The following is a 26,202-nucleotide window of genomic DNA, read 5'->3' as shown; positions in this document are numbered from 1 at the left end:
AGCCAAGTGGTGCAGCCAAGCTGGGGAGAGGCAGAGGTGCTCACCCAGCAGCCAGGAAGAGGGACAGGGACAGAGATGCCAATGTTGGAACGTTCCTGCAAGGAGGAGCCCCAGCACTCTGAGCATTGTCACCATCCAGGCCTGTGCCAGTATCAGTGCCCTGGAGAACAGCTTCAAGGAAAAGAATCTGCAACCACCCCCAGATAAAAGTGTCAATCACAAAAGTTTATTTTAGGGAAGTATCCAAAATAATTGTATTTTAAACCTCCGTGCATTTGGCAACAGATGAGACCTTGTAACAAGGTTTCTTTAAAGTGGAAACTGGCCACTAGCTGGACACTTAAATAGGAGGTTGGTTTGCACATGTTTAAATACACATTGAAGTGGTTTTTTTTTTTTTTTAAACAACTTATATATAAAAACCTGTTGTCAATTGTACAAAACCTTCACAGTACAGGCCTTGCAGCAGCTGCTTGTGAGTGGTAGCAAAGGCTTTTCAGACAAGGCTCACCCAGTGAGGTAGGAGAATTCTTCAGAGATGGCACCTGAGGGCCCCTGTCCAAGCTGTGGATGTGCTTTGGGCTTTGCTTTTAGAGTGAAGCCACTTTTCAAGTAACCTTTGTACCTTAAACCGTTACAAAAGAACATTTTTGTACCAGGCTAGAGTGGAACCAGCTGTCCCCGAGATTCAGCCATGGGGCTGAACAGTAGAACCAGGAAAGTCCCTGAAAGACCAGGGATGGCAACAATTTATGCAGCAGTAACTCCGTGTCCCAGGAGAGCTCCCAGTAGCTCTCACCCAGACTCTTCTGCACAACACAAACCGAAAGCAGAATCGACAGCAGCCCCAGGAATGCTGTCACAGGAAGGGACAGTGTGGGTTGTGAAGCCGTAGCTGCCCCACAGCCCCTCAGCCTTGCAGCCCTTGTGTCTCTGGCAGGTTGGAACTGGCCTGAAGCCACAGCTCACCTCTGGCCTTCACCGAGAGATCCCCTGGGAGCTGGAACGCAGCGCCGGCGATCCCACCGCGCTTCCCGGGCTGCTGGGCACCTGTAAAAACACCCCCAAAGCACTGTGAGGAAAGCTCAGCCTTTGCAAAGGCATCAGCTACTGCCAGAGCAGGGGCAGGGTGAGATCAACACCTTCAGAGAGGCGGCCCGTGGCTGTTACACCTCCCAGTGAGAGAAGAACCATTAAACCCCCCAGATGAGAATCCCGGTCCCAGCAGAACATTACCTGAGCCTTTGTCACACTGTGAAGGGATCCCAGGCTGGGGCTGCTGGCCAGGAAGGAGGAGTCTGAGGCAGTGCTGTTGACCAGCTCATCCAGCACCTGCAGCTGCCGCTGGAGGCTGTGCAGGCTCCCGGCCGTCTGCCGCTTCCCCTGCAGCAGCACCTCGGCCTGCTTGGCCATGCAGCGCCGCAGCTGCGCCTGCAACACGCGGCACGGTCACACGGGAGGGACACACAGGTCTGGGGACACCAGCGTGGGCACAAAACGCATTGGCATCACTGTGTAAAGCCAGCCCTAAAGGCTGGAAGGTTGAGTCTCACACCACAGGCAGGGGGCAGTGGGTTTGGGAGTTATTTTATCCATTTTGATGGCTGTGTTCTAACTGAGCCTGGACCTTAAGGGTATCAGGGTGATGTTGAACTCCTCTGTCATGTTGCTCATATACCACAGGATGAAATAAATGAGAGAATCTTGTTGGGATACTCCAATATCCAATTAAGTGCCAATTAAAATTACTTACCTTGCTACAGCCAGGCTTTTACTGTTCCCACTCCAGGCTCCTCTCTCTGGTCATTACAGAGTGGATTTGCCTGAGCTGGAGGAGGATCCCCACTCCCCAAGGTTGTTCAGATCATGTTTTGAAGGGGCCCAAGGGATTTGAGGGGCACAGAAGTGGTACCTTGAGCCTGTCCTCATGCTGCTGCAGCTTCTCCCGGCGTGCCTCTCCCCGCCACTGCTCATCCTTGGGGGAAAAAGCACAATCAGCCAGAGGGACCAACACAGCACCAGGAGCAGCCACTTGCCCAAAGCATTTTACCAGTAAGAAGAATCTGGAAATGTTGAACTTTTCTTCCAAGGAGAGGAGCTGTCTGTCAGCAGCAGGGAAGGGAGCAGTCTCTGAGTTATCACACTCACACTGCAGGCTCCTCTTTCCTTCAGCTGATGATTCCAAATCTTCCGAGGGGTCTGGAGAAGATGAGCGTGAAGATTTAAACCCCGTCCTAATCTCATTTTCAACCTCCAGGTTAAGCAAGGTTGCTGCACTCTCCATTTCCCTTTGTCTCTCTTCCAGGTCTTGGGTTTTAACCTGCAGCACAAAACAGCTGGGTTACAAACACCAGTCCTTAACCTAAACCTGCCTCACACTCCGACCTTGCAGGGCCTTCCCAACTGCCAACAACATTCTTCTCTGTTTTTAAAGGGGTTCACAACAATTTAGAAAGGGTTTATTGAAGGACTAGAAGGAGTCAGACAAGGTGAATCACTTTTCAATCTAAAGTGAGTTTCTAAAGAAGAAAAAGGTGGCCCAAGCTGGCACTGGCAAGTTGTTAAATGCCTGCTGAGTAGCTCTGAACATTGCTAACATTTAGTGATTTGCATAACTGACAACTCTGGGTGTATTTTCAATTGTGAATACAGGAGGAAGATTCAAAACCAACACAAAATGAGCTTGGCTCAAGCCATGAGCCCTCAGCCCCCCTGGATGTGGCCCCCAGCTGTACCTGGCTCTGGGGGTGGCTGCTGTGCCCCCTGACTGTGGGGGATGAGCTCAGACACGGCCCTGGCACTCTGCAGGCTGCCACCTCCCTGCTCCTGCTCCCAGGAAAGTGCAGGGAGATGCCTTTTACTGCAGCACCCACTGCAGAACATGAGCTCAGAGAACCCTGATTCCTGTGAGGCACAAACAGGAGTAACCTGGGTGTTGTGCAGCACTGGGAATGCCAGAGGGGGCTGCCACAAGTCTGCTCAGGAGGTTGTTGCATTACTTTGTTCCTCCAATGGCAAAAATGGGTGTTGCATCATTCTGCTGTTTAAAATAACTCAAACCCCCAAACTTTCCCCACTCAGCAAGGACTCACTTGCAGTTTGCTTTCAAGCTCCATCCTTTGCATTTTCTGTGTTTCTTTCAGATTCAAGATTTGTTTTTCTGCTTCTCTCCTCTCTGACACTATCTGACCTTGAAGTTGCTTTAGCTCAGACTTGGAGACCTCCAGTTCTTTCTGAAGACACTGTATTTCTCTGTCCTTTTGTTGCAACTGTAATTCTTTTTCCGAGAGCTGATGTTCTGTAAAGAACATTAAAAAAAAATCCTGATTAGCAAAACTTATCTTGGCCCACTTCATACACAGCAGATATTTTCCAACCACCAAGAACCCAAACAAGATGAACAAAAATATTTGTTGTGCCATTATCCTTAGCCCCCAGAGATGGTGGCAGTTCATTTGTGCAATGACTCTTACTGCTTCTTCTGATGGCTTCTTCAAGAGCTGCACACCGGGACTCCTCCTTTTCCAGCTTCCCAAGGTTCTCCTCTGCCAGCCTGACTTTGGCTTTTGCCTGCTCCAGTTTCTTGTGTTGATCTGTTAGCTCCTTTTCCAACAGGATTTTCTGATCCTTCACTTTAGCTGCACATTCTTCCAGTTTTTTCCCTTCACGCTCTGAGTTTTGCTTGAGGCGATGAAGAACCTGCCAGAAACCCCCACACTCTGAGCCTGAACCAGCACCAACTCAGGGAGAACAAAAACCATCACTAAGGGACATGAGAGAAGCAAAACCAGCAGAAATTGGAAAGAACTGCAGTCTAACAATGCCTACTGACAAAAACTGTTTGTCAATTTTTCTTGCCTCTCTCATTTTCAGAACAGTTCCCTCAGTTTTTCTTTTGGGTCACACTTTGCTGAAACTCCTCACCCAACTCGAGCTAATTTGGCCAAACCAATCTGTGCTTTTGTGATTATTTGTAAACTCACTATTCAAACTTTTTGAATTATTTTTAAGGTCAGGAGGAAGTGAGGACACTCAGGGCTCTCATTACCGCTTCCTGTTGGGCGAGTTCTGTTTCCTTCTCCTCAATCTTTTTCTGGAGCTGCTGCAGTTGGCTCTGCCTCCTCCTGTGCCTCTCCTGGCATTCCTTACGTTTCCTTAAATACTCTCGGATCTCCTCCTTCAGGGCTGCCTGCTCCCTGAGCAGCTCCTCCTGCTGCCTGGAGCTCTTTTCCAAATCCTGCAAAGGAAAACAAAAGCACGTGGCAGGAGGAGCTGGGAATGGAACCAGCCCCAAAGGTTTGGGTTTGAGAGATCAGAGCTGGCCACTGGCACACTCAGGGCTCCTTCACTCAAACAGCCACAGGGTTAATCAGAAGGAGCCACCAGATAAAGAGCCAGGAGGTGCTGCTTGGTTGGTTGTTTTTAAATGATCTTCTCCCTAAGAAGCAATAAAGCCACTCCACACTCAGCAAGAATACAATAAAGCAATCCCTGCCCCCAGCTCTGCAGGGCTCTGGTGTTGAGCTGTGCCCTCATGAGCAGGTCAGGAGCAACATCAGACTCCCAGAGGGACCATAAGGATGGGTTTCACTAAAACCAACCTGTTCCACAAGGTGCAGCTGCTGCCTCGAGTCATTCAGTTCTGCTTTCAGTGTTTCCAGTTCCTCCTTTTTCCCTAGAAAAGCATTTGGTGACAAGAATTTTCCATCAGCAGTTTGAAATACCAATACACAGAGATTCTCTCTTTTCATGAGCAAAGAGTGAATAAGACAAACACAGTTTATGAAATGTTCATCTTTTCAACATGTTCAGTTTTCTGCCTATGGACATGTGAGCATGCTGAATGTTTAATATCACACTGTTCAGCTAAAGTGTGTCTTTAAACAGAATTTCTCTTCAAGTGTATCACTGCTTAAACCCAAAAATTGATCTTTACCTTGAAGATCCTCCTGGACAGCAGCAATCTCTGCATTCAGTGATTTCTTCTGCTTGTTCAGTAGCTCCACCTCCTGCTGCAGGTTCTTAACATCCAATTCCACTTTTTCCATGCTGGACAGTGCAGTTCTGCTGCCGTCTTCAGCAGCAGTTAAGTCTCTGTAAAATGTGAATCACATTCTTGGTTAGTTGGAAATCCTTGGTGAGGACTTGAAAAATGTCAGTAAAACCCTTGAGCAGTCAGAGCAAGACAAATGTCCTGGTCCAAGATGCAACACTTTACTTTTTGTAACATTTCTCATGGCATTGCCAGGATATAAAAATGCTGCTGATTCATCAGCTCCATTGCTGAATATTTTTTAAATCTGCTGTAGAGAGGCTTAAAGCAAAAGCTCCACAGAACATAAGAAAATGCCTGCTCTGTATCACTGGGCACCTCAGAGTTAGAGCTGTATTTTAAATTACAACACACTGACATTCACACACTTCCCCATCCCTTCTGATCTCTGCAGAAAAAAAAGAAATTCCCCCACCTTTTGGTTTGTGACAACCTCTTCTCCAAAGTCCTGGAGTCCTCCTCCAGCCTCTCCTTCTCCCTGCTCAGAGCCTCCACGCTGCTCTGCAGAGCTCTCAGGTGGGAGCCCAGCTGCTCCTTCTCCTCCCTGTCCCTCCTGAGGAGCTGCTCCTGCCAATCCACCTCCCCCTGCTGGCTCTGCAACAACCTCTGGGCATTCTCCAGCTTCAGCTTCTCCTGGGGAAACAGGCATGGTGAGCACCACAGTTCTGTGGTCCAGAACAGAACAAGTACTGACATCCTTGGCTGCAGCCAGAGTGGTTTGGGTGCATTCAGTGGAGGAAGGTGACAATAAAATGGTTCCAAGTCCTTGGGGATCTTTTTAGTGCCAGAGATCCCCAGCTGAGTTAAACTCCCTTCCACACTCATTGCTTGGAAGTGACAGGATCCAGATAAAAAGACTCTGAAGTTCCTAAAACCAGCATCCATCATTCTACAGCCCCAGAAGAGCTTCAGTGCTTCTTCTCTCTCACATGCACCAAAAAATCCCATTATTTTAAAGGGCCTAGGCAGATTTAAGACTTTTCTGTGATAAGCTGAAATCAGATTAGAAACTGATTGATTTAAAAGTATCAGGGCTCTGTTACCCAAGGCTTAGGAGAACCACAGATGCCCCAGTTCCTGCATCAGGCACAGAAGCATTTCTTACCTCCAGAACAGCCACCTGGGTCCTTTCCAGCTCATTGACCTTCTGCTCATGTTGGAGTTTCAAACCTTCCAGTTCATTCTTCTCAAGCTCCAGCATTTCCAGCACATGTTTCAGTTCTAGGGAGGTGAAATAAAGAGCAGTTATTGGATTAGGATGAGCACTAAAGAGCTCTGTGTGTTCCTTCACACAAAACCCAGGAAATCCCAGGACATACCCATCTTGTGCTTGCTGATTTGCCCAAGTATTGCTTGAAGATTTTCCTCCTCCTTCCTAATATCCTTCTTTAGGACCAGAAGCTGTGCTCTTTTCTCATTCATCTGCACATCCAGTTCATTCTTCTCATCACTAAGCTCCCCCAGAAGTACTTTTATTTCCTGTGAGAATGTATCAATGTTACAAGGAATAGCATTCTTTGCAATTTAAAATTAATATTTCCTTTAAACTGAAGTTCTAAATATTTATAAAATAATTTAACAGCCTGTCATCAATATTGTGGTTTAACAAACAAAAAATACAGAATATTTAAGTTAAGGTCTTGTTTGTTGATGATTTAGAGTAGTAATTCTGCAAAGATTTTGATCTCCAAATCTTACCACAACATTGTCATTCCAGTGAATAATAGACCTTAAAACAAAACCAGACAAGAAACCCTCACAAAGAAAATAAACCACAAAATCTCATTAGCCCCGGTACTTGGTTTTGACTTCAGCAGGGAAGTACAGAATCCTCTCTGTGCAAATGGGGATGGGCACAGACTGGGGCAGCTGTGTTGTGTTTTACACACACTGATCACACTGATTTCCCTCAGCAGCTGCTCCCCAGCAACAGGAAGTCATTCACAGACTCATATTTAATGTAACTTGGCTCTCAATTCTGTAAGAGTTACCAGAACTGGGGAGTTCTTCCTTGTGCATCTGGACCAAGCTTTTAGTCACACAAACCCATCAAATTCCATGTTCTATTTCTCAGTGGGTTTGGGGAGGGCACAAAAAGCAAAACTGATTTTGTGGAAACCTCCTGGAATGTTTGCAGTGCTTCAAGTCTTTTGCTACAATGGTTTGAAAACTCATTTGGGAAACTTGCCCTTATTTGGAGAAGCTTTTCATGTGCTTCAGTCTCTCCATCCCGAAGAGCTTCCTTGAGGTCACCTTTCCTTTGGGAAATGCAGTCCTGGAGGCCATGGAGCTCTTCTGTTCTTTCAGTCACCTGCTGCTCCAGGAACAGGAGCTCTTGCTTCTGAGCACAAATCTACAGTGGAGAAGTTTAACACAAGAATCAGTGCAAGCTCTTGTTTTTGTAGCTAAACATGAAAAAAACCCACATGAAAAAGTGCAGAGAGCCTGGGATCGTAATTGAGACACAAAGGTTAATTCTAACAAAATGGACAGCCCAGGGTTAGTAGGCCAAGCCTCACCTGATCTTTCAGAGTTTCCAGTTCAGTTTTCTTGCCCTGAACAAGGTTTTCTGCTTCCCTGATGATCTGGAGATGCTGGCCCTCATTCCCTTCTGCAAGTCTGATGTCTCCTTGGAGCTTCTGAAGGCTGAGAGTGAGGATTAAAGCAGGAGTCAGCAGAAGTGAGAATGCCTTAGGCAGTGACTCACTGGAGGAGGACATGTTTAACTTCATACAGTCCATGGTAAATTGAAAGTCCTCACCTTTCAGTGAGCATTTCTATCTTCTGGTTCAAAGACTGCAACTCAGAGTCTCTTGCAGCCACCATTTTGTTGATTTCCTTCAAAACACCTTCTTGTTCCCTCTTGAGCTGCTCCAAACCCCTCGTATCTGTCTGTAATAACCTAGAAGAGCATTTATTCCTTTTCATATTGACATTTTAACAGCTCTCCCTCTCCACAAGCAGTGTCCTGATACTGGAAAGATGCCAGTCCTTGTCCTCACCCCACAGGAGCCCCCAGGGTACCTGAGCTGCTGAGTTGCTTTCACAACTTTGGTGGCAGTTTCCTGAGCCCTCTGCTCCAGCTCCTCTGCCTCCATTTCAGTGCAGGACAAATGGTGTTTGGCACGGTTGTACTTCTGCAGAGTCTCTTTAGTCTAGAGCAAAAATTGGGTTTGAGACAATACATTTCACCTCATACTGCATTTGCTGTTTAAAGGGGAGCTCCTGGCTTGCATATTCCAGCTCAGCCTTCTCCCTCTTTCTACCATAAACAACCTTTTCTCCTCTCTTGTCCAGAGCAGGAAACCTTCCTCCTCTCAACAAGGACTAAACCAAGTTCTTCTAGCACAGTTTATTTCCCAACTTACTTTCATATAGAAGCATTTTAAGAAGTTCCAGGTTGCCCATGTGAAAATAAACTGCCAGACAAACAAAACAACACTCAAATCCTTCTGCCCTCAGGGCTTTGCCTTCCCTCACCTTGCCCCGGGTGCTCTCCAGCTCCACCTGAGCCTCTGTGAGGAGCCTGTTGGCCTCTCTGAGCTCAGCCCGGCGCTTCAGGAGAGTTTTCTCTGCACACTCAATCTCCTCTGCAACATCTTCCTGCTGCTGCAGGGACCTCTCCAGCTGCAGCTCTGCAAGGAGGCTGTCGGTGTAGCCATCAATAAAGTCCCTGAAAGGATGGAATTAAATACAACATGGAATTCAAATACAGAGCTGCCAAAGGTCTGGGAGCCTGCTGAAGTTCTACACTTGTGAATGAGTTTAAAAGCTGATTTTGCTGGGAAAAGGGTGAAGTATTTGCACAGGCTGCCTGTCAGTGCCTGTCCCCACCTGTGTGTGCTCTGGTTCTGAGCCGCCTGGCGCAGCTCTGCCACTTCCCCTTCCAGCTCTGCTCTCTCCTGCTCCAGAACTTCAACATTTCCATGCAACCTTTCCACCTCCTTTCTGTATTTATGCTCAGCTGCCTCTGAGCATTTATCTTTGTATTTCTGAGATTTTAAATAGCACACAGTGTCTTCCAGCCTTGAGACTTCACTCTCCTGCACACAGGGAACAGAACAACACAATCAGGATCCATTTTCCAGCTGAGGCCTCCTGACACCCAGGAGCAGCTCCAGCTGGCAAAGGCTGGAACCAGATCCAGACCCTTCCTAGCAGGGAGCTTTTCCTAGAATCCATCTGTCAGTCAGCTCCCCAGGGTCCTGGTGCAGCTCTGGTTCTTACCAGGTCCTGGTGTTCAGGCACGTTGCAGAGGAGCACTCCCAGGGGAATGAGGGGCACGGTGAAGTTTGGAGGCAGAGGGCCACAAATCACCTGGGATCCCAGAGGAGCCAGGCCATGGATGGTGGAGCCAGGAGCAGCTGGAGCTGCAGGAGGGGGGCCAGAAACCCCCACACCCTGAGGTGCAGGGGCCCCATCTGGAAGGGCTGTGTAAATAACTGTGCCTGGGGCTGCGACAAAGGGAGAGCCTTCAGGGACAGGAGATCCTGCATTTCCTTCACCATCTTCTTTTGCTCTTATTTCTTTAAAAGAGACAAAACCAAACATGTTACTTTCCGTAACTTTTTCAGTAGAGATAGTCTTCAAATGCACATTCTAAATTCTATGTAATTTACAAAAATGTTGCTTAAACAAAGTTATTCAACAGTAATAAACATTTATATTCACTCATGCCCATCAAAAAAACCCAACTCTCTGTGAACTCTAAGCAAGCCCACCTTTAGTCTGTTCCTAAACATTCTGAGACTGACACTGACTCACCTTTGCCAGAATTTGCTTTGTACAGCCTATTTCTGACTGGTGAGTAAACCCAACATCCTTGGCTGGGCAAGTCCTCCCTCCCACAGGGGGGCTCCTGAGCATCCCCTCTCCTGGCTGGGGATGTGCCAGAGCACCCCAAACACACTCCAGAGTCTTTGGTGCTCTGGGAAGCAGGAGTTGAAGCCTAAAGAAAAAAACACAGCATGTGTTAATCATGAAATGGTAATCATGGCAAATAAAGGAACTGTTGTAAACATTCTAATGACTTTTCAGAACAGGCCACACATACCCTGCTGTCTCTCAGTTCTAAACATGATGCAGCTTTAAAAGCATTGAATATATTTTAACAGTATTGGTTTTAAATTCAGACAAATATTCTCTTGAAAGAAATGTTTGTCTGTAACATCTCCTTTTAGCCCTTACCTAAATGGATTTTCAGTAGTGCCCCCTGAACAGTTCTCTCCCCATGTGATGTACCTGGGCTCCCATCAGCACAGTAAAGGCCTTTACCAGGGAACATTTGTGTGTGATTTATTTCAATATTTCTCCTACATGCCAGCCAATGTGTATTGTTAAATTTCTCCCAAACCTACTAAATTTACAATGCACTTTCCCCCATCAAAGGGCTTTCCACAAGGAAAACAACCCACAGCAGGAGTTTTATTCCTGACCTGTGATGATGTCAGGTAGTACCAGCATCCCCCTCTTTTCAGGGGCTCTGCTGTACTGGGGCTGTGATCATTCTGCTGCAAGAGCACATTTCTGAGGGCTGCAATTTCATCCTGTAAGGTCCCAATTTCATCTTTGTTACCTGGAAATTAAGCACAGTTTTAGAGTCATCCAAGGCAAATAGTTTAATAGATACTGCATTCAACTTTTCCCTCAATGCTATCCAGTTCAACTGGAACTATATTTAAAAGAAATGATTGCTGAGGGAAACAAACTAAATGTGATCTATAATGACAGGCATACACAGGGGGTTTGGTGGTTTAAGATTGTGGAAATGCAAGTTCAGATCCAGGGAAGTGCTGCTCATTTTCCTTACACAGAGCTCTGCCAATGTCCTGAGCAGTTTAAATGGAATGCTCAGCACAATCAGTGTTTCCTAAAGAGCTGTGAAAAGTGCAAAGTAATGAACATTGACACATATCCTGTATAAACCTGTGCAGAAGGATATTCTCAACACTATTCTCCAGGTTCAAACAGTGAGAAATGGGGAATAACAATCTTCTGTATCCCCGTCTCCAAGAAGTGGAGAGAAAAGAGAAATTACCTGTCCCAATATTATCCAACAGCCATTTCAAACGGTCAATCTCTGCTTTTTGCTGTTCCACAGCCTCACTTAATTTATTAATTTCAAACTTCTGAGTGTCTGATGCAATAGTCTTCTCACCAGCTTTCTCCATTTCCTGCAGAAGCTATTTGAAACAGAAGTTTAAATCACAAAAAGCTCCCACTCAATGGCACAAAGCTGTTCTTCCCATGCCCTCAAATGAGGGATGTTTGAGTGACCAGGTGATGGTTTTCCTTAAAACTCAGCTGCTCCAGGCAGTGAAGTCTTCAGTTTTTTCTGGGGCAGGTGCCAGGGGAGGGAAGAACACTGATTTGGGATAACCTGAGGGCAAAAGGGCAGGGCAAGAACCTCTAAACATGACATTTCCAGAAACTCACTGGGATTGTATCATATAACACAGAGCAAACAACCTACTTGCTCTTCCTTCTCCTTGAGGAGCTGTTGTAGCAATTCTCTTTCTGCTTCTGCTTTGGCAAGAGCCTGGGAAGCACGAGCTGCCTCAGCACAGAACTCCTGGGCTTCCTCAAGCTCCTGAAATGGAGATTTGCATCTGAGCTGCAGTTTGCAGGAACGTTTCTCAGGCTTGAGAAGTGCCATTGTGAAAAGTTAACCATTGATAACCTGACTGTTCTGAACTCCAGATACATGTAAAATACTGTTTCTCCTTTCACCTCACAGCATTGGTACAGAGATGTTATTATGTAGCCAAAAGTGCTTCCCAGTTTGAAAAGGAGTTTCCAGTCCTTTCTTTTGTTTTTCTGGCTTACAGAACAATGAATTATCTCTTGTTTGCCTTTCAGTCAATAAGAGATTAATGATCTTCCCCCTCCCTTTCCCCCCCTCAGCAGGAACCTGTCCATACCCACATTTTCTCCCTCATCTCTGTACCTCAAACTCTGCCCAGAGCAAGGGCTCCTGTGCAGCTCAGAACACTTTAGAAGAAAGCTCTGAAGGACACCAGCCCTGCTCCCACCGCAATGCCATTAACAAGCAATTAATTAATTGCCCATGCTGCTTGACCTCAGCTCTCTCCTGGTGGATCCTGAGCACAGTTCCCTGCAGAGCCTTGAGCTGCTTTGCAGCAATGGAGAGCTCGGTGGCTGCCAGCCTGTCTGAGGTGATCACTGCTCTCTGCAGCTCCTTCAGCTCCTTGTCCAGACTCAGCACTTGCACGTGTGCCCTGGCATCTTCTCTTTTTCTCTGAAAGCAGGAAAATAGATTTTTACAATGTACTTTCATCCTCCCCTCTACCTCATTTCATATTATTTAGAAAAATGTCTAAAGTGAGGACAAGCAGTAAAATTTAAGGAAAAGCAAGATGCTATATTTAACATCTGTGCTCCTGCATGTGTTGTTTTGGCTTATAAAGCAGAAATCCACAAGTTCTTTTCTCAAATCAAGCAGTGCACAGACCTGCCCTCACCCATCCTTACCCTGTTCTCTAAATCCTCCAGCTGAGCAAGAATAGCCTCTTTTTCTTCATCTGCCTCCTGGAGCTGCTGATCAGTCAGGCCCTGGATCTCTTCCATGCTCTTTATTTTTTCATTTAAACATTGAATTTCATTTTCTAACTGATGCACCTTGTTCTTATTTTGCCTGTTTTCAGCTTTAACCTGTAAGTAAAATATGTTAGCATAAGTGGCCATACATTTTTTTCCAATCAGAAGCCACCCTGTTTTAATTATTTAATTAAATTTCTGGGAAATGCAGTTACCAGCATACTTTGCATCAAAACAAAAAGGAAAAGTAACTACTGTGCCACTGTAACTGTAATATTTTAAGAGTGCCTCAGTTATTTTATTAGAGATATGTAAAATGATCTTTCAAGAAGGTTCAGAGCTGTATTTTTCTAGTGGTCATTAAAGTCTTTGTTGCCTCTGAGACAGATCATTGACTAAATTCCAATTCACCAAACAATCAGGAAGACTATTAATGAAAAATCAAATCAGACTCCACTGTTACACAAAGGACAGAGCACAGCAAAGCTTCATGGAATGAAACCTGATCCTTCAACTGCAGGTTACATTTTTTAGACTAAGCTGAAATTGTCTCACTCCTGCTTTTGCTGTTTGATACATGCCTGTCTGTACTTCTCCAGCATTTCTTCCAGTTTCTCCTGCTGGGATACCAATTCTTCCTGCAACTGTCTCTGTCCAGCCCATGCTTTCTCTTTTTCCTTCTGTGCATCAGCAAGGATGTCATTGAATTCCTTCTGCAGACTTGCAAGGTTTTTCCCTAAAATATCAGCTGAATTTGGACACCTGGAAAGTTCCAAGACAGAAAACAGTGATTTTAAGTTGTGATCCCAGATACTGAAATCATGACTGACAAACAGTGCAAGTTTGAGAGATGCTCTGTAATTCATTCAGGTGAGGTTGGAAAAGTTCTCTGAGTTCATCAAATCCAACTCCTCCCCCAGGACTGCCAAGGCCACCACTCACCCCTGTCCCCAAGGGCCACATCTAAATGCTTTTTAAATCCCTGCAGTGCTGGTGACTCCACCACTGCCCTGGGCAGCCTGTTCCAATGCCTGGCAAGACTTGCAGTGAGGAAAACTTCCCAGATATTCAATCTGAACCTTCCCTGGCACAACCTGGGGCATTTCCTCTTGTCCTGCCCCTTCCACATGCTCAAATCTCACACCACACTTTTATTTTACTCACTTCATCTCTCCTGCTCCTGTTTGTAGCCTTTTCCTGAGTTCATTTATACAAGCCATGACATCCTCAGGGTGAATTAAGTTACCAACTGCATGGTTTAGCTGATTCTGGAGATCTTTAAGCTGTTGTTTTAGGAAATTATTGTCTCCCTAAAAATAGACAAAAAAAAAAAAAAAAACAAAAAACCCACACAAATTAAGCAAACAAATCCACAAGAGATAAAAGCCAGGATTTTTAATACACCAAAAACTTCACCTGCAATTGCTTGAACTGTAAATGAAGCTTGTAATTTTGTTGTTCCTTTTCTTCTGCCAGTTGTGCTTTGGTCTGAGCATTCTCTAACAGCTGCCTTTCCTTTTCAAGTTCATCCTGCAGGGCTGACAGTTCCATCTGCAAAACCACAAAACCTCCAGATTAATATCCCCACTCCCAACCCCAACCTGTCCCCCAAACACACAACAGATGTATTTCTTAAAGCAGCAACAATATGACACCTAAAAAAGATCCAACAAAACAACCCCAAGCAAACCATCTGCACCTTGCTTCAAAGCAAAGTTCTAAATCCCAGCAAACTGCCTACACCAGCAGTTTGTGATTTGGCTTTGGAGAGGAGGTGTGCTGGGGTAGCTAACACCTCTGGCAGCACTAAAGCTCTGCTCTTACCTGGCTAAGTTGTTTCAGTCTTTCAAGTTCTTCTTTTTGCTGCTTGGCTTCAGCATCTCTCTCTCTTAATTGAGCTTCCAGCTCAGCCTTGTGGGTGCTGACCTTCTCCTGAGCACCTTGCAGGGACTCATTTATCTCCCTCTGCTCCTGCAGTGAACTCTCCAGCATTGCAATCTCCTGGAATTTAACACCCATTTTAGAAGGATGCACATGGGAGAGCCAAAATTTAATAGTATTTCTCTCCCTTTCCTTTAACTCAGGAATTGCATTAAAACTGGAAGGGGGATGGCACTTCTATCTGCAAGGCCAGGCCAGTGGTGCCACTGACTGTCCAAAATCCACACCCAGGTTAGAAAGGGGGAGCTGGAAGTGAAACAGAGCTGTGCCAGGAGCTCAGGCTCACACAACACTCACCAGGATGCCAGACAGCTCTGGGTCATTGGCTGACAGGACAGACCCCAGCTGCTGACACACAGCCCTGGCCCGGGTCAGAGGGTTCACTGACATCCCCACAGTCACTGCAAATCCATTTGCAGGGATGTCTGCAAGGTGAAACCTGCACTTTGAGCCATGTCTCACAAAGCACAGCTTTACTGCATGTCTCTTACCACTGGTTTTAAAGGCCAGATTCTATTCTTGAGGTGTGCGGGCACCTCATCATGTTACCAAATCAGAAATTATTTTGTCCAAGGAATTGTGCTTCCCTAGTCCTAATCTGATCACCAGATGATTTTTTCAAGTTTATTCTTAGATATCTAAACTTGGGAAAAGAGGTATTAAGCCTTACTTTTCTCATATTTTCTGCATCCATGGCAACCACTTCCAGGTTGTTTTTATCCTCCTCCAGACCTGCCAATCTTCCCAGCAAAGATTCTTTTTCCTTCTGCAACTTCTTACACTCCTCATTGGCCTGTTTTGCCTGCTGCTTCACACTCTGCAGGTATTCCTGTAGGCCAGTGATAATACTTTCCAAATCCCTTTTCAGTGCTTCATTTGTTGCTATCTGACCTGCAGGAATGCAAAATGAGTTGGAGGTAGTTAAAAAGCCACATTTATTTACCAAGCAAACCAAACTGCCTTCACTTCAAATGTTTGCCATTGGAGTAAGTAAAAACAAGTACCTAGAACTCAAGGAGAAAATATTGGTTTTAAGGTTAGGACTCCCAATATGACTGTGTTAACCTGATCACTGGAAGAGTTAAAAGAAATTGCAGCTCTTTGTGAATTTCTGCCCCTTTTCCCAAGCAGACAGAAGTGAGGTGAGCACACACAGTTTCTCTCACATCATTTAAGAATAGTTTTTTAGCACTTTCGTACCTATTCTGTATTTCATTTGAGCAAAGATAAACAAACCAATCCTCAATTCAATTTTCATGTTGCCCTAAGTACAAGAAATACCTTGAGACAAAAATTAAAGTTTACCATCAGTGAGCTGCTGCTCCAAATCCTTGATTTCCTCAGTTTCCTTGGCAATCCTGGAGAGCATCTCATCCAGGCGAGTCTCCAGCTGCTGGCAGTGTTTGTTCATTATATCCAGGTGCTGCTCTTTACTGGCTTTTTGAGCTTTCATGTGAGCCTGTCAAGTAACAGAAAGGTAAAGCAGGGCACCAACACAGATTTAAAACACCAAATTGGGATTTTGTCTCAGTTCTGCAGTGTCCCACTATCAGCAAGAAAAGCCACGAGCTCAGCACACACCGTGGTGCTTTGGGGTTTGTTACTTGTTGGAATTTTCCCTCACCCCTGCCCCACAAAGGACCCCAGATAAGCAGCAATCTGTGACTACCAGCATTGTCTGCCCAGGCTGAATAAAGCCTGCATTTATAAATTGGTACTCATGGCTACTATCTTTCTTCCTGCCTTTCCGTTTTGTTCTACCACTTCCTCTCTCTCAGTCAAGAACAAACATGATTTCTCCCAGAACCTTTAATCCTGTCATCCTGCATTGCCCTCACAGCAGATGATGCATTAGAACATGTCAGGTCAACACTTGAATGAAAATACTCTGAATAAACAGCAAGTCGGGTCAACTTTACAGTTACTAAGTAAATATTCCTAAGTAAATCTTATTTTATTAAAATATTTCTGAGCAATACATCACACAGCTCACATAGACTCTGGCAAGGACTTCATGCATTTACATGAATTAACTGATTGTTTCAGCTGTTTACAAAAACTTGGTTATCAACAGAATAAAGTGTTATTTCTTACCAGTGTGCAATTGCTCAGAAACAACTCAAATGCCAGAAACTTGGGAAAATACAGAATTATACTGTCATGATTAACTGCATGTTTTTCTTACTACTCAAAAAAATAAATCAAGCTAACAGTAGAAAATTTAAATATGAGTTCTCAGAAGAAAGAACACTTACAAAGTTGCTTCCATAACAAAAGTAAATGGGCAAAACCGAAGCTTTTTGTATTTTAAATGGATTAAACCGGAAGTTAACTTAAACATCCATATCAGCACAGTTCAACTTGTCACCTTGCTAAACACAAACTGCCCTGCAGCTCTCAAAACCGAAATTTCACCAAGTAAAACTCGAGCCGCTGCCACTCAGCCATCTTGCTGCAGCTGCCGAACGGCACCAAAAATGCAGTTTTAAAAAGAAACAAAAAGCCACAGGTCCCCGAGCACTTACAGCTTTGCCTTTGTCTTTTCTTCCTGAGACAGCACTTGCAGAACGCCCCACCCCTGAGCGGGAATTCATTTGAATAAAGCACCGGGAGCTTCGGCACGGCCGGAACGGAGCGGAGACTCCGCGGGGCCGGGGCTGGAGCCGGAGCCGCCGCCCGGGCTCCGCTCCCGTTCCCGGTGCCAGCCCCGCTCCGCTCCCGTTCCCAGCCGTTGGCTCGCAGGCGTTTCCTGTGTTGTGATTCGAAGCGAGGGGCGGCCGCGGGAAGGGCCGGGCCCGTTCCTGCCCCGGGCCCCGCTCCTGCCCCGGGCCCCGCTCCTGTTCCGCTCCTGCCCTCGGGCCCGGCCATTCCCCCGGGAGCCTTCCCGGAACGCGCTCGGCCCTTCTGCCACCCAAGAGCCGAAGAAATTAAGTTTAAAATACAAAAGGAGCATTTTAAACAAGTGTTTGCGTGCCTCTGCTGAAAACGAAGCCAAGAATAAAAATACTTTCGTTTCTCACTTAAATGCACCCAGCTGGCTTGAAAAACTTTCGTTTAGAGATATAAGCTTTTAAAAAGCACTATTAAAGATAATTCTGTTTCATTTTAGTTTCATTTCTGTAAGTGTTTGCTGTACCTGAACACAGGTCTAGCTCAGAAAAAGTCCTGCATCCTTGATGGCTATCATAAAGTTGGGTGGAAGCTCGGGCTGCCCTTGGCACCCCAGCCCCAGGAGCTGTGACCTTCCCCAGGACTGGAGGTGACAGCAGAGAAAGGCCACCAGTCCCCACCTAACAGGCTGGATAAGCACTGCCACACACAGATCTTTAAAAACCTTTAAGGCCAGACTCCACAAAGAGATGCAGGAAGGATTTGTTACACAGAAATTGTCTGCAAGGCTCTGCCCAGTGAGTTTGTGCAAAGCATGAACATTTAGTTCTGAATGTGCTCTACAGCACCTGCTGGGAATATGAGTTGTACAAGTGTTTTACCAAAGCTGGTTGGTTTGGTGGGATTATTTAACTGTAAAGATTTTTTAACTTTCAAATCATAAGTTAATGACTCTGATACAAACTGCAAAAGAACACAACTCATTAAATAAGCACAAGTGAAGGAGCACCTGCTAAAGCTGCCTTAATCCATTGCACAGTATATAACAACTTCAGATTCTGGTTTTACTTACATGCCTTGGATCCTCAGGATTTACAGAATCAAGTGAAATCTGTAAATCTTCAAGCTCTTTTTGATTTTTCCCTATTTCCCTTTTCTGTTTCTCTATTTGTTTTTCCAGTTCTAAGGTTTCCTTGCGTAGCTCCTGCAGGATTTGTAACTTTTCACTCAATTTCTGTTCAATTGCTTCCTTGCTGGCCTTGGAGAGCTGGGAGACAGCATTAGGTTGAGTGGTTGGAAACAGACAGATGATTAAGAATATATTTAACATTTAAATAAAGACAATCCTGGTCACTGATTTTCAGGCAAGTTTAAAAATCAAAAATTGATGACAGTTGAAGTGGAAGATACTGTTTGAGTTTAATGGTGATAAATTAATTCTTGCTGCCAATTCTGTAGCCACATTGCTTTTCAGCTGCACAACACAACCTACACAGCAGGTTCTTCCAAAGGGTTTGGGGAAGTCAGCAATAAATCAGCAGCAACATGGAACAGATGCCATTAACTGTATACAGCTCTAACAGCTGATTTATGAACAAGCTCTCTAAAACTTGGAAGATTTTTCTGATGCTTGACACATGGATTTATGTCTGTACAGTGGCCTCTTTATAAGAATGGGGAGAAAAAGTTGTATTTTCTTACATCAACACCACTTCAAACACCTTCCCTTTCTCCTTGTGGAAAAACTTACTTTTTTCTGAGCCAGAGCATCCTCCAGTTGTTGCAGTTCCTCTGTTACTTTCAGCACTTGTTGTTCTGCATCTCCAATTTCACTTTGCAGTTCTTCTAATCTTCTTTGTGCTGCAGACAAAAGAAACCCAACATAAAATCCACAAAATACATTGTAATATTGTGTATAACACTGACACACAGCTGTCTATGAACACATTAATCAGCACAGCATTAACACCTTGATAATCACACCTAATACATTCTGCTTTCTCAGAAAAGAAGTCCAAAGTTTGTTTAACAAGTACAACACAATTAAATTCACGGATCAAATATGAAACCTCCCTAGAACTGTGTTTTCAGTAACATGTAATGCTCTCATCCTGAGTTATTTTAAAATACCAGCAGTAAGAAACTAGTACCAAAACTGCATCAAGTCCAGTGTTTAACAACCACAGCACTTCCAGCCTTTGACACACTGCTTCTGTTCTGATGTCTAGCATGTAACCACTGGAATAAACCACACTGATACACATGTTTTCATCTTCATTTAATAAAAAACAAGGTTTTACCTGAATTAATCTTTTCTTCCTTATCCTGCAGTATTTTATCTAAACTTTGGAGATGTGATTCCAGCTGGGGTTTCCTGCAGGAGTCATCTTCCTCCTGTTGCATTTTCCCAAGCTGCAGCTGCTGAGCTGGGTCAGAGATGTAGCCTTCCCTTATGACCATGTTCCTTTTGTACCTGGCCTTGCCAATGTAGGGGCTTTCACCAGGTACATTATCAAGTTCAACCTCCTGAAATGTAAGAAGCAGAGTCTTTATCTCAGAACTATGGCTGCAGCCAACTTCTAGCATACATTTATTCCCTTATCAAGCAAAAAAAGGAAAACCAATTTGAAATTAGAAGAATAAGAAGAAAAGAGATTATACCTAACATTTTTGGCCTTGAACATTGTTGTTTTAGAATGTAATTAAAACCAAACAAACCTAACTGAGGTGTTCCCAGTTTGTTGCAGATGTCTGGAGGAACTTTTCCTCAGTATATTAAATTTACTTAGATTATATTTAGTCCATTACATTGTTGCACTTAAATTTACTCAGACATAACTTAATTGAAGTCAATGACTACTGATCTTACTTTTCTCATGGATTTCATTCTGGCATTTTTGTTTGCAGGTATGACAGAGGTTGGGCCTTTAATAAAGCAGTATCTATTTGATTATAAGAAAACTAATAAGGATTTTATTTTTCAAGGTGAAGAATCAAGGGAAACAGCAATAAAAAGATACATGATTTTAAAATTATTACCTCTGGGGGCAAATAATTCAAGGGCTCAAATTTGACATCGATCTTGTAAAAGGCCAGCTCCTGCTCCAGCTCATACTGCTTCTGGCAAGCCCGGGTCAGCTCCACTGTCTTCTGCTTCAGCTAAAGAAGCACAAAGCCAGTGAGATCATTCCCTGGAATTCACTCAGCACTGGCACACACACTGCAGCTCCACAGAGAGCAGGGCACAGCCCCTAACGTGGGAACAAAGCTCACAGCACAGCTCAGGATCAAGGATATCACAAAGGGCAATTTTACAGTGGTGACTAAGAGGAGACAAAAGCTCCACAATTAATAGAATACAAATGATCACATGAAAGGCCTTTGAAATTTATGTACATCAAAGTGACAAGTTTATTTTTAAACCTAATTTAGGATAAAACAATAATTTGGGTATGATCCTTCAGCAAAATCTGAAGGATCTGCTACTAGTGAGCATGAGGGCTATTAACACCAATGATCTGTTAAAAAACCAAAATATCTCAATTGTCAGAGTACAAAGTCTATGTATTTTACTTTAGCTTAACTATGGGCTAGATTGGTTTTGAGGTTATTTTTAAGTAAAGGTCCATCATGTGATTTCTTTTTAAATCAACTTTTCACACTGAATACCTGAAGGAGAACATGCAGCACAATTCCAATAGAGAGTGGAAAGCAGAACTAATGGAGGAAAAGAAATAGAACAGGAAAGGCTTAAAGAAAGATTTCAAAACCTGATAAATGTCATGCAAAAAATTAACTCTGTTTCAGAGAAAAGGGGGAAAAATAGCAAGAAAATTGTATTCCAAACCATAGTGAATATAAAATCTCACTGGGACACTTCATAATAATGTTGCTACTTCAGGGAACGTGCAAATACATCCTAGAAATAAAACCAACCATGCAACCCATGGGCACAGTGGGGCTACCTTGAGTGAGGAACAAAGGCTCTGCAGGAAGGGGACTGTGACAAACCCAGACACCAGCTAAAGGGAGACACAAGTGAGCCAAGTTTGTCATCCAAAGGAGAAGAGTGGGTTCCAGCTGCAAAGTATTTGATGCTAAACCTCCTTATACTGCAAACTTCATTTTAGAAGCAGGCTGCTGGTTAGTGTGTGTGTGTTCAGCTGTAGAAGTACCAGGTATGAGAGTCTGAAGGATAAAATTTTAGAGGACAATTCTAACAGGATAAAATCCAAATATTAAGTTCCCATCAGGTCATTCACAACCCAGCACTCTCAAATGCAGGACTTTGCCTGCATTTTATGGCTACCAATGGAAGAGACTCCAACATAAGACTTTAGGATGATGTGAATAAAATACAATTAAACTGGTGAGCATTACCCAAAATAACATTCAAGGGCTATTACTGACATACAATTTGCATGCACATCTTGTTTGTGTAAAAGGAGCAATTTTCTTCCTTATTGCAGCAGCACCTCAGAGTCTGAGCAGTGCAGGATATTCAGAACATCAGCAATTCAGCAGCTTAACCTTTCATCAACAGACAAAATTTTAAACAGATATACATAAATAATTACTAGAAACAAAGAAGTTACTACAAATCACAGGAGTGATACTGAGTGCTGCTTCCATATACTTAAAAAAACACAGAAAGAATATTGAAGGTCAATAATCACTCTCTAATGAGTTGGAAGTCTCTCAATTTTAAAATTAAATTTTCAGTCACTTGAACTCTCACACTGACAGTCTGAAGACTTCCTTAGTGCCAGGGATTATCTTACCAGCTCATTTTTGGTGCCCAGGTCCCTCTGCAGCTCATCAAAGCTCTGTCTCTGCTGCACAGCCTTTTCCTTTAGTGACTTGTTGAGCTCATCTTGATGGTGAAGTTGCTCAAGCACTTTGGTCTGGTTAAGTTTCACACTCTCCATCTCCTTTTTTGTGTTTTCCAACTCTTTTTCTAATTTTTCTATCTCTTCTGAAAAACAAAATCAGAGAAACATTCCAATAGAAAAATCTTTTCCTTCTCAACTTAAATTTTGTCTCATTCACTTTAGATTTTACAGATTATTACCCAAATTAAACCTCTGCAGAGCTTCCTGCCTGTCATGGTTTGTCACTGGCTGTCCATCCAGGTTTTCCAGTGCCCTCAGGTGGAATATGGTGTACAAGCAGTAGTGAGGCAGACTTGCAACCGGGTTTCCAGCAAGGAACAGAGAGGTCAGATCTTGCAGAGGCTTTAGCTTAGCTATATCATGGAGCTACAAAGAGAAACAAAACAATGATTAGACATCCTTCTGAGAAGAATTAAACCCCCAGGAGTAAATTTCTGATTATGTAGAATGGTCTGTATTAAAATATTTATTTTAACCTTTATGCTAAAGAATAATCTCTAGAAACCTAACAAAATACACAGTATTATGACTAAAGTAATTTCTTAAAATCAAATTATTTCCTCTACAAAAAATGCCACTGCAAAGAGTGTAAATGCAATCAAGCTTTATCTTGGAAATGTCAAGGTACCAAGGCCTGTGGATGTACAATCCCCCAAAAAGTTATGTTTTCCCAAACAACATAATATAGGTTTGTATCCTCACCACCTGCAGGACAGGAGTTTATCTGATAAATAACTTTATTAGGCTCCCAACTGCTGTATTTCCCAGCAGACTGTGTGGAAAGACACCCAGCAATTACCCAGGGTAAGTCAATGAGTGTAAATGCCCAGCTCAGACTGAACAGTGCCTGTTTCTGACCAGAATCACTCACTGAGGACACTCGGTTCTGTCTCAGATTCAGGCAGCGCAGGGATCTCAGCTTCCTCCCTACCCACACAGGAATGTGCTCAATCTCATTCCCTGCCAGGTTCAGCCTCTGCAGGTTCTGCAAATGTTCTATGCCTTCAATTTTGCTGAAAATGAGAAGAAAAATGGAATTTGTCATGAATCACAGCAAATCTGAAGTGAAACTGAGGCATTATGGATAAACAAAACAAAATCTGTCACAATTAATTAACCAAGAGATCAGCAAAACCATTACTTAGAGTCATGGACAATTGAAATAAAATGACACCAGCTTACTTACAACTACTAAATTAAGACCAAAAATCACAGCACAATTTTCTATCATTGTCTCAAACTCATTACTTTTGCATGTCTTCATTTTGATATTGACACTGTTTTAATGTGTGCTAAATCCATTTTAATAGGCAAAATTTGCTCTTTCTCTCCCAGAACATAATGGGACAAAGATGAATCAAAATAAAGTTGTATTGTGGGAGTTTTTTTCCCCCCATAAAAAGGAAGGATGAGCTGTAAACTGACAGCATGCTACATTTTTAGTTTTTTCATTAAAACTATTGAGGAAACCATGCCAGGTTGTTTACTTGAGCATTTTTAATGAGTATGTGTGAACATGAAGTAAACCATGAGTATTATAACAAAGTACAGCAGGATGTGCTCCTGTGACTGTGCTGGTTTTTGTGTATGTATGAGCTGTAAATAACCCAAGTGTGAAAACAGAGCAGGAGCTACTTTGCCCTTTTCAATTCCTGTTGAGAGAGGAAGTTGTGTGAATGCAATGTGTAGAAATGAACTCTGGGGTTTTACTCACTTCCCTTTGCAAATGTCTCTGCTGAAATGCAGCCTCTCTGCTGCAAAGGCAGTTTCATAATAGTAAAGATCATAATTTATTGACAGAAAAACTAAAAGTGATTAAGAGTTCTGCTACTGCATGAACCATTACCCTTCAATGCTTTAAATAAGACACCAGGCTCTCAAAAGAGTTCAAAAGCAATTTAGGGAATTTATGGCCTGCCTGATCAAGCCCATTCAGCTTCCTCTCCTAAAAGAAAAACTTATTATATTACCTGTAATAATAAACAGTAAAAGTTTAATTAATTTTTAATGCACTTAATTGGGTTATTGCTCTTCATACCACTGTCTGTTGTGGTATCTGGAAACTTGCACTTCTGGCTTGGTTTCCAAGGAAAACAAATTAAACCCCAGCCATGTACACTGACAGCACTTCCAGAATTATTTATGCTCCCAGTACCTCAGAGCTTGGGCTCTTTACAAACACCTCAAAGCCTCTTAGTCTTGAAATACAGCTGGGAACTCACCTCAAGTGCTCACTCCTGTGAGAGAACTCACTTTAGCAGGAAAGGAAAATCAGCTTTACAGACCCTGGGCTCCCCAAAGCCTGGGGTGTCTCCTCTCACCTGATTCTGTTGTTGGACAAGTTGAGCTCACGCAGCTTCAGCAGTTTGTCCAGCTTCTCAATCTTCTCTATTTGGTTGTTACTAAGGTTTAGCACTTCTAGTTTGTAGCACTTTTCCAAATTTTCTATGTACTAAAGAAAAGAAAATCCCTTAGCATAGGGTTTGAATTTTTCAAAAGAGAAAAGCAGCTTTCTATTAATTAAAAATACCAAATATTCTAATATTTTATTAATCACAGTTCATTGTGGTGTTCTATAACCCCACTTTAGGTACAGTCTTCTACAGTTTTGGAAAGCTGGATTTTAAATTTACAGTGGGCTAGTCTTCATCTACATCAAAAGCAACATGTCATTAAAAAAAAAAAAACCAAAAAAAAAACCCAAAGAAATTCCAAACTTCCAAACACTTACCTTAAATTTCTTGTTCCCATCCTTTGGGCAAGAAAGATTCAGTGAGCTTATACAAGCCAGATTTTGCTGTTTTGACAGACTCTTTATAAGGGGCTCAGTTATGTACCTAACCCCCGGGCTAACACCACGTTCATCTGAAATTAAACAGAAAGGATTGATGATTTTTATATTTGCTGTTTTCTTTACACTGAATACTGCAAAAACATTGAAAATTATACCCCCAGAAACATTTACAGGAAGGACTAAAAGTCTCATTATTCTCCCCAGCTTTCATTACTCCCACTTCCACATTTGTGTAAAAAAAAAAAAAAAAAAAAAAAAAATCAAAATTTTCAGGCTTCTTTCCAACAGATCATACATCTTTAATCACACTGGCTTTTAATGCTTGTGGTATGTGCTTGGATAGCAGTATTATTGACTATACAATACCTTTCTGAAATTTAAAAGCAGCTCCAACATTTTCTGCTGGAATCTCCCACTGTTGGGGTCTCTGCTCCATGTTTTTGGCAGCAGCTGGAGGGGTCTGTTGGCCAGAACGTGGACGTGTGACACCAGAAGTGACAGGTGACATTGGCTGAGGTATCAGGGATCCTGGTGCCTGTGGTTTTCTACCTGGAACTTTCCTTACAGAGCCTTTCTTCATCGCCAGAAATGCTGGGTATCACATGGCAATACCTGGAAGAACTGAAACAACTATCAGTCTGTGTAGAAAGCTAAATCTCAAATGTTTGCATGACAACAAAGGTGCTACAGAAGCTGCCAAAAACCACAACTCCTATGGGTGCCAGCATCCAGTTTTCCTGGCCTGGGGAAGAATTTTACCTTTATATTCCCACCCTTCTACAGCACAGCCCCAGCGACTGATGGAGCAGTTCCCAAAGCTTGAAATCACCCACTTTGCAGTAAGAACAAATGCAAGCAGAAAAACGCAACCGAGAAAAAAAAAGTAGGATCAGTCTAGCACTGAGATTCCCAGAGTTTTCCTTTCTGCAAACAAATTATCCTGTGACTGACTGGGAAATTCCAGAGAATGTTAACAGAAACCTCCCTCAGGGATGAACATATTTATTTCTCCAGAGATAAGGGCAGGAAAAGTCCTGTACTCTGTGTGACAGAGCCCTTGTGGCAACCATCTCCAAGGGACAAAGCTTTACCAACACCTCCACCCACTGAACAAGGAGCACATTTTAAGACATTCTTTAAGATAGAAAAGTCTTCTGTGAAGGGAACTTTGAGCTTTGTGAATGATGACACTGTCCCTTAAGAATATGTTCTTCATTGTGATGGATTTTTTCCCTCCGAAACTGGAAAGGAAATAAGGACGAGGGAAGGTGGGGCAAGAAAAAGCGCCACTGTTTTCTACCCATGATTTAGAAACACAATTCATAGAGGATCAGGACAGTGAGACTGGAAGGCGC

At 43.4% G+C, this 26,202-nt stretch overlaps 1 protein-coding gene across 3 annotated transcripts; it reads right to left on the bottom strand.

Annotated features, from left to right (window-relative positions):
- Positions 1-204: 204 nt before the first annotated feature.
- On the bottom strand, positions 205-25,435 carry CNTRL (centriolin). Of its 3 annotated transcripts, XM_059486594.1 has the most exons (42): positions 25,214-25,435; positions 24,785-24,918; positions 24,375-24,505; positions 22,925-23,066; positions 22,233-22,419; positions 21,943-22,136; positions 21,127-21,183; positions 20,201-20,320; positions 19,462-19,687; positions 18,912-19,021; positions 18,234-18,428; positions 15,857-16,010; positions 15,222-15,442; positions 14,435-14,611; positions 14,027-14,161; positions 13,775-13,920; positions 13,192-13,372; positions 12,545-12,724; positions 12,132-12,311; positions 11,526-11,642; positions 11,091-11,235; positions 10,489-10,628; positions 9,818-10,001; positions 9,281-9,579; positions 8,888-9,096; positions 8,534-8,726; positions 8,078-8,208; positions 7,815-7,955; positions 7,573-7,699; positions 7,242-7,406; positions 6,373-6,532; positions 6,159-6,274; positions 5,469-5,686; positions 4,937-5,094; positions 4,602-4,675; positions 4,049-4,237; positions 3,474-3,699; positions 3,093-3,298; positions 2,051-2,320; positions 1,913-1,975; positions 1,237-1,431; positions 205-1,050 (listed from the first exon to the last, which is right to left on the bottom strand). In XM_059486594.1, exons 1-42 carry the CDS (start codon positions 25,425-25,427, stop codon positions 979-981), a joined length of 6,882 nt encoding a protein of 2,293 aa, XP_059342577.1. In that variant the 5' UTR covers positions 25,428-25,435; the 3' UTR covers positions 205-978. The 3 variants fall into 3 exon arrangements, with proteins under 3 accessions (XP_059342577.1, XP_059342578.1, XP_059342579.1); XM_059486595.1 differs by lacking the exon at positions 21,127-21,183; XM_059486596.1 differs by lacking the exons at positions 18,234-18,428; positions 18,912-19,021; positions 19,462-19,687; ... (6 more) ...; positions 24,785-24,918; positions 25,214-25,435 and adding an exon at positions 17,077-17,227.
- Between the last annotated feature and the right edge of the window lie 767 nt (positions 25,436-26,202).

Source organism: Ammospiza nelsoni, chromosome 20 (genome assembly GCF_027579445.1).
Source record: "Ammospiza nelsoni isolate bAmmNel1 chromosome 20, bAmmNel1.pri, whole genome shotgun sequence".
NCBI classification, from domain to species: domain Eukaryota; kingdom Metazoa; phylum Chordata; class Aves; order Passeriformes; family Passerellidae; genus Ammospiza; species Ammospiza nelsoni.
This window is presented reverse-complemented; position numbering and strand designations above follow the sequence as displayed.

Excerpts from the sequence above, each read along its gene's own strand:
- CNTRL (XM_059486594.1), bottom strand. The coding sequence starts at position 25,427 with ATGAAGAAAGGCTCTGTAAGGAAAGTTCCAGGTAGAAAACCACAGGCA. Across the intron at positions 14,612-15,221 it reads ATGCAGAAAATATGAGAAAA|GAGATTGCAATGCTGGAGAG; the intron begins GTAAGGCTTAAT and ends GTTAAATTCCAG. Across the intron at positions 8,727-8,887 it reads CAGAACCAGAGCACACACAG|GGACTTTATTGATGGCTACA; the intron begins GTGGGGACAGGC and ends CCATCCTTTCAG.